The 8197-nt window shown below is 45.6% G+C and overlaps 1 protein-coding gene across 1 annotated transcript; it reads left to right on the forward strand.

Annotated features, from left to right (window-relative positions):
* Window positions 1–1212: 1212 nt before the first annotated feature.
* On the forward strand, window positions 1213–2524 carry LOC101721965 (transcriptional repressor protein YY1). Its single transcript, XM_004853063.4, is given in 3 exon segments — window positions 1213–1562; window positions 1564–1688; window positions 1691–2524. Coding segments are annotated over 3 exon segments (1152 nt in total). The 3' UTR covers window positions 2368–2524.
* The last annotated feature ends 5673 nt before the right edge of the window (window positions 2525–8197 follow it).

The raw sequence follows: 8197 nt of genomic DNA on the forward strand, positions 1-8197 counted from the left end.
AGGAAATTAGGATATTTTAGAATGGAACTGTATGAATTCAGATGAAATGTGCCTATTTGTTATTTTAAGAAGTGTTTTTTGCAGTCATAAATTACCACAAATGCACAAATTAAAGTTTAAAGACTGAAATTTGTAAAAAAAGAAAAAAAAAAGAAATAAAGATAGGAAACGAAGAAGTCAAATTGTCATTATTTGCAGATGACATGATGCTTTATATAGAAGATCCCAAGAACTCCACCAAAAGTCTTCTAGACTTAACAACCAAATTCAACAGAGTAACTGGATACAAGTTCAACACACAAAAATCAATAGCTTTCCTATACATGATCAACAGACTCACTGAAAGAGGAACTAGAGAAAAACTCTCTTCACAGTAGCATCCAAAAAAATGAAATACCTAGGAATCAACCTAACAAAAGAAATCAAAGAACTATACTCTGAAAACTATAGCATTCTGAAAAAAGAGATCAAAGATGATATCAGAAAATGGAAAGACATCCCTTGATCCTGGGTAAGAAGAAGCAATATAGTGAAAATGGCCATACTTCCAAAACTGCTATATAGATTCAATGCAATCCCAATTGAAATTCCAGCAGCATACTTCACAAACGTTGAGAAAACAACCCAAAAATCCATTTGGAACAAGAAGAGACCCAGAATAGCAAAAGCCATTCTAGGCAACAAAGACAAGGTAGGGGATTTCACAATCTGCTACTTGAAACTATACAACAAAGCTACTGTGATACAAACAACATGGTACTGGCAAAGAAACAGACCTGAGGACAAGTGGAACAGATTAGAAGATGCAGAAACAACTCCAGACACACTCAGCCACCTCATCTTCAACAAAGGAGCCAAACACCCCACTGGAGTAAAGATAGCTTCTTTAAAAAATAATGCTGGCAAAACTGGGTTTCAACTTGCAAAGATTAAAACTAGACCTATTGAAGAGGGAAGCCAGGCGCCGGCTCGGAGGGCAGGAGGAGGAGAGGCCAGGCTGGCAGCAGGTCGAGCAGTGGCAGACGAGCATGGGGCCCACCGAGCGCGGGAGGCGGGGAAGCCCCCATAGTGGCCGCTGTGCCCGCCCCTTCCCCGATGCCCGACCCCTCTCCCCCCGTCCGCCCACCGCCTTCCTCCCTCTCCTTCCTTCCCCATGGCCGGCCGCCTCCTTGCCCACCCGCCCACAGCCCCCGCGCCGAGGCCGCCACGGCAATGGCCTCGGGCGACACCCTGTACATTGCCACGGGAGGCTCGGAGATGCTGGCCGGCCGAGTCGTGGAGCTGCATGAGATCGAGGTGGAGACCATCCCGGTGGAGACCATTGAGACCACGGTGGTGGGCGAGGAGGAGGAGGACGACGACAACAACAAGAATGGCTGCAGCGGCGACCACAGTGGCGGGGGCAGCCACGGGCACGCTGGCCACCACCACCACGAACACCTGCCCATGATCGCGCTGCAGCCGCTGGTCACCGATGACCCGAGCCAGGTGCACCACCACCAGGCGGTGATCCTGGTGCAGACACGCGAGGAGATGGTGGGCGGCGGTGACTCGGACAGGCTGCGACGGCTTCGAGGACCAGATCCTCATCCCGGTGCCCGCGCCCGCCGGCGGCGACGACGACTGCATCGAGCAGACGCTGGTCACTGTGGCAAGAGCGGGCGGCAAGAAAGGCTACCTGGGTGGCGGGGCGGCGGGGCGGACGGTGGCGGCTCCGACCCGAGCGGCAAGAAATGGGAGCAGAAGCAGGTGCAGATCAAGACCCTGGAGGGCGAGTTCTCGGTCACCATGTGATCGTCAGATGAAAAAAACGATACTGACCATGAGACGGTGGTTGAAGAGCAGATCATTGGAGAGAACTCGCCTCCTGACTATTCAGAGTATATGACAGGAAAGAAACTTCCTCCCAGAGGGATACCTGGCATTGACCACTCAGACCCTAAACAACTGGCAGAATTTGCTAGAATGAAGCCAAGAAAAATTAAAGAAGATGATGCTCCAAGAATAATAGCTTGCCCTCATAAAGGCTGCACAAAAATGTTCAGGGATAACTCTGCTATGAGAAAACATCTGCACACCCAAGGCCCCAGAGTCCACGTCTGTGCAGAATGTGTCAAAGCTTTTGTTGAGAGCTCAAAGCTAAAGCAACACCAGCTGGTTCATACTGGAGAGAAGCCCTTTCAGTGCACATTCGAAGGCTGCGGGAAACGCTTTTCACTGGACTTCAATTTGCGCACACATGTGCGAATCCATACCGGAGACAGGCCCTATGTGTGCCCCTTCGATGGCTGTAATAAGAAGTTTGCTCAGTCAACTAACCTTAAATCTCACATCTTAACACACGCAAAGGTCAAAAACAACCAGTGAAAAGAAGAGAGAAGACCCTTCTCAGCCACTGGAAGCATCTTCAAGGATGGGATTGGGAATAAATATGCCTCTCCTTTGTATATTATTTCTAGGAAGAATTTTAAAAATGAATCCTACACACCTAAGGGACTTGCTTTGATAAAGTAGTAAAAATTTTAAAAGAAACTTTAATAAGATGACATTGCTAAGATGCTCTATCTTGCTCTGTAATCTCGTTTCAAAAACAAGGTGTTTTAGTAAAGTGTGGTCCCAGCAGGAGGACAATTCATGAACTTTGCATCAAAAGACAATTCTTTATACAACAGTGCTAAAAATGGGACTTCTTTTCACATTCTTATAAATATATGAAGTTCACCTGTTGCTTACAATTTTTTTAATTTTGTATTTTCCAAGTGTGCCTATTGTACACTTTTTGGGGATATGATAGTAATGTGGTGTGTGATTTTTCTGGAGGTTGATAACTTTGCTTGCAGTAGATTTTCTTTAAAAGAATGGGCAGTTACATGCATACTTCAAAAGTATTTTCCTGAACAAAAAAAAGTTATATAGGTTTTGTTTGCTATCTTAATTTTGGTTGTATTCTTTGATGTTAACACATTTTGTATAATTGTATCATATAGCTGTATTGAATCATGTAGTATCAAATATTAGATGTGATTTAATAGTGTTAATCAATTTAAACCCATTTTAGTCACTTTTTTTTCCAAAAAATACTGCCAGATGCTGATGTTCTGTGTAATTTCTTTTCCTGTTCAGTTACAGAAAGTGGTGCTCAGTTGTAGAATGTATTGTACCTTTTAACATCTGATGTGTACATCCCATGTAACAGAAAGAGGAGCAATAAAATAGCAATCCTAAAGAAAGAGTATGGCAGAAAAAGATCTGTAAGCACAGTCTTATTTTCTTTTGTTGTCCAGAACACTTAAATTCTTGAGGATCCCAGAAATTGGAAGCTAAATAAAGCAACTCAAGTTTCCTTTATTTTGCACTCAATTACAGTGACTTGTGGTTAAAGTGATGCATGGATATTTTAATGCTCCCTACACACCCTGAATTCTGCCAGAGTAGGAAACAGGCACCCTATGGTAAGGAACTACCTCAGCACCAAGCCGGGCTGCGGGTGATAGCTTGGACGTCAGCATCCCCAACTGGTGGCAGCACAGCGTTTTTGCGTGGCCCAAGCCCTTCCCAAGGTAAGGTGCCTGCTGGCTGTGGGCCTGCGTTCTGCTCAGGCTGCATGCGAAGGCAGCTCCCAGGAGCCCTTGGCTTGTGTGACAGGAGACAACAGTTGTTGATTATCTGGTTTGAGGGCCCTTGTTCCTCCATCTTAGTGGAGTCCTTATTAAACGCTAGCAGATGTGGCAATTGAGCGCCAATAGCACAATTTCACACTTCAAAACGGACAGAGTGCAGTTTGGCGAGGTGATTAGATTCCTAGGAATTGTACTCAGTGAGTACTTGACCTATTGTTTGGTGGCCTCTTATATGTAAAATTATAACTTCCGAATTTTACTTAGGATCAAATATCAGACTTGAGAATATTTTATAAACTGCCATGGTACAGCAAGATCCCATTTATTGAAAATGCAAACACATCATATGTCTTCTGCACTGAATGCTTGACTCTGCGAGGTAGATGACAACCTAGCTAATAGAAGATTTCTTTACAAAAGGCCTGGGACACCATGTGGTCCAACAGTGTAGCCTGGTTTCTTCCAGTGTCCTCACCAGGAGGATTGGTGACCTAATGACAGTGACCCCGTGGCTCTGTAGAATCTTGAAGTGCCTTCTGAATAATAAAGAAAACTTCAACTTCAGATGCTTGTTTTCATTTCTCCAGATTCTGTTATCCGTTGGGTAGTTTGTAACTGAGGTTGATGCAAAGACCCCAGCTGTCCCCTGGCAGTCAGGAGAGGGAAGCCCACCGTGGAAGGCCTGCCCTTAGAGCCAGAGCCCTCCTATGCCCACCCCACCTCCCCTGCCACCATCAGGTGGCGCAGTTCCAGTGGCTGGGGTGAGGCCACTTCAGGCAGCCACTGTGATTGGGGCACAGGGCCACATCCCCCACACCCAGCACTTAGTGTGACGGAGCCTGTCCCTGGCAGCACCCTGGGAGACATGCCGAGACCTGTGACCTGCAAGGGTCAGGCTCCTTCGTGGAACTTGGTCCCTCTTCCTGTGCCTTCGTCGGTGGGGGATCCACTTGGTCATCCCCTCGGCCCCTCTCTGTCTGTGCATGGAGTAGTCATCATCCTTCCCCCTTCTCTTGGTCTGCAGAGTTCACTTCTTGGAAGAGTTTAACTTGGGTCTCAAAGGAAACATAGCAAGTTCCTTGTTGACGTAGCACTCTGAGTCAACAGCAGTTGTGTAGGAAACTAGTGAATGAGCAACAGTAAGAGCAGAGGTAGTTCTCACTGGGTTCCACCCAAACCCACTTTGCTTGTTAGAATTCATAATTTTGTTAAAGATGATATTACTAAAATTTGAAATGTGTTCTAACAGTGATTCCATTGTCTTGAGAATTAATCTGGCTTATAAGTAATACTGATAGACATATTTTCTTACCTCTGAGCAGAAATAAATGCATGTTTCTAGCATATGTAATATAAAAATTCCAGAGGATAAGTTTACACCTAACAAGATGTTTTCTATTTTTGAATTTATTTCCCCCCTCTTGGTAGTGGAGCTGCAGGGGGGCATATCTGTATAAAGAACTCACCCTAGAGTGACGCTTGTTTTACAAGGTGACACCAAGCTCATGCTGTGGTCTCACTGGGTTTGCTTTGCCTGGGCTCAAGGCCTGTGAAGCTGAGGGAGAGGAAGGTTTTCTTTTCCTAGTTGGCGTTCATGAGGAGGCTTGATGGCTAATCTGAGGAAGCAAGACCCTGCGTGTGTGCCCTGCAGACAGCTCCAGTCCATCTCCTGGGAGTGAGGTGAGGCTTGTGGCTGGGTGTGGCAGCCTGGAGACACGCTCGGCCTGAGTAGTCACTGGAGTGCTGGCTTGGGCTTCCAGCTGCTGCTCCCACCCTGCTGAGCAGAGCTCACCTCTCATAACGAACCTCCCAACAGTCTCGAGCCAGGGTTTACACACTGGCCCCTGAAATAAGGCTTTGAATTGGAAACACGCTAACCTGCGCACCTCTGCAATAGGCATCCTGGCTCTGCCCCCGCTGTGACCTGGACTCGGCCTGGCCTGGGAAATTGTCAGTCTCATTCCATGTCTTTGGCATCGGACCAGCAGAAAGAGCAGGAATCCAGAGGTGAAGGCACCATGGAGCTGCCGTTGCTCCATGCAGCCCTTGATGTCACACCCATTCCAGTGGTTCCCTCCTAGCTGTGCTGTGGCCTGATGCAGCCGGCCCCTTTCCTAGCGTTGAGTTACCTTAGGCCCCGTCTGACTGCAGCCCTTTGTCCCGGCTCCCTTGGCACTAGACTGCAGCATCTCAGAGAGGAGCCCCGAGGGGTGCTTGCTCTCTGCCTTGCCTGTGCTCTGTGTTGCCTGCTCTCTGGGCCTTCAGAATCTTGCTTCATGGCAGCACTGCATGGCTGGCCAAGTCTTGTTCACCCTAGGTTACTGCCCACAGGCTCGTTACCACCCTGGTTGTGTTGGATGAGCAGCACCAGGCAGGGAGAGTACAGCCAACACTGAAGGCTTCTTGGCATCCTTCCTGGGCCTGAGTGGCTGGCAGGTCTTAGCAGGGGTGATGAGGGGCAGGTGGCAGGTGGACTGGTGGCCCATCAACCCGGCCCCTTACAGATAGTGCAAGGAAACACTGAAACTGTTGGCATCCATCAGTTGCCACATCAGACCTTGTACCAGACCACCTGGTACAAGGAGGCCAGAGCTGCCATGTGTGGCGGGTGCTGTCCAGGCTGGGCCCAGCCCCTACATTCCCAGCCAGCAACCTGGGAAAGACATGCCTAGGGAACGGCCCTGGCCTGGGGTGGGAGCTCTGCCAGGCTGCCTGCTGTCCCGGCTGGGGCTGCATCCCAGGCGGGCCGAGGGGCATGGGTCCCAACGGAGTGACCTCGGTCTCCACAGTGTCAGCACCTGGTAGCTCCGCTGTTCACAGGTGTTCACTCTGGTAACTTCTGTAGGCCTTGACTCAGGATGTGGCATTGTGTTTCATGTTCATCTTTTTCTTACGTGTTCTTTGCCATTTCTGGAATAGTCCTTGGCTTTTCCTTAGCTCATAGGTAATAGATGCAGAAATATTGTAGTACTTAAGGCATCCGCATCAAGCATCAGATGGCTTTGCATCCAGAAAAACATTGATAACTCATGAAGCACCAAGCATGTGTAACATGGCACTGTACAATAAATGCATAATGTTAAGCTTTTAAAACAAAACAAAACAAAAACTAGACCTATATCTCTCACCATGCACTAAACTAAAATCAAAATGGATTAAAGATCTAAATATTAAAACAGAAACACCTAACCGACTAGAACAGAAGTTAGGTAGAACTCTTGAAGACATTGGCGTAGGAAAATATTTCATGAACAAAACCTCAGTTGCATGTGAATTACCACAAAGCATCAACAAGTGGGATCTTTTCTTATTATAAAGCTTCTGCACAGCAAGAGAAACACTAACAGCATGAAGAGACAACCTATGATGTGGGAAAAAATTTTTACCAGCCCTTCCTCAGATAATGGTGTACTATCTCAAATCTATAAAGAACTTAAAAAAAATCAGACCTCCCAAATTTAAAGAGCAAATCCAAAAATGGGCATCTGAAGTGAACAGACATTTCTCAGGAAAGGAAGCAGAAACAGCAAATAAACATATCAAAAAATGTTCAACAGTACTTGTCATTCAAGAGATGCAAATGAAAACAACACTGAGATTCCACCTCATCCCAGAAAAAGTGGCTGCTGTCATGAAATCAACCAATAACATATGCTGGTGTGGCTGTGGGGAAAGAGGAACACTGCTCCACTGCTGGTGGGAGTGTAGACTGGTGCAAGCACTGTGGAAATCAGTATGGAGATACCTCAAAGAACGAGGACTGGAAGTCCCATTTGACCCCACTATTCCACTGCTGGGGATCTTCCCCAAAGAATTAAAAGAATCATACCACAGTGATATATGTGCACCCATGTTCATAGCAGCACAGTTTGTGATAGCTAAAACTTGGAAACAGCCCAAATGCCCATCAACTGGAGACTGGATAAACAAAATGTGTGGGTTTTTTTTTATAAAGTAGAGTACTACTCAGCCCTAAAGAATGAGAAATTAGAGACATTTATAGCTAAATGGATGCACATTGAGGTGATACTCAACTGAAATAAATAAGACAGATGTGTAAATACTGAATAGTTTCTTTAGTGTGAGAAACTGAAAGTGTAAATAAGGATCAAAAAGTATAATAGATAATGTGAAATAGGAAGAAAAGGGGCAAAGGGGAAGGGGAAGTGGGAGGGGTAGGGGAAAGGAAAGAAGAGAATGGAATTAATATGAGAAAATTAAAAAGTGGAAACAAAGTCTGTGTAAATAGGGTTAGAGGGGTTGAAGGGAGGGTGGGGGAAGGGGGATAAAATAAGCATCAAGGTATATTATGTAAAGGTGCAAATTTCCAATGATGAATGCCAATATATTGCATACCTAAAATGTACTAATAAAATTGTTTTTAAAAATATAATTCTCTGGTTTATTCCCTTGTACACAAATCTAAATATAATCACAAAAATATCCATTTTCATTTAGAGAAAGGAAAGTAATGTATAAATAATTTATGAACAATCAAATGAAACTAGTTTTTAACATGCAACAAGTAAAATATAGGTCAACCTTGGAGCAACTAATAAAGTAATTGAAATTAAAAT

The sequence above is a fragment of the Heterocephalus glaber genome, unplaced genomic scaffold (assembly GCF_053883595.1).
Source record: "Heterocephalus glaber isolate CG9 unplaced genomic scaffold, H.glaber_assembly_v1.0 deba00001461, whole genome shotgun sequence".
Lineage (NCBI taxonomy): Eukaryota > Metazoa > Chordata > Mammalia > Rodentia > Bathyergidae > Heterocephalus > Heterocephalus glaber.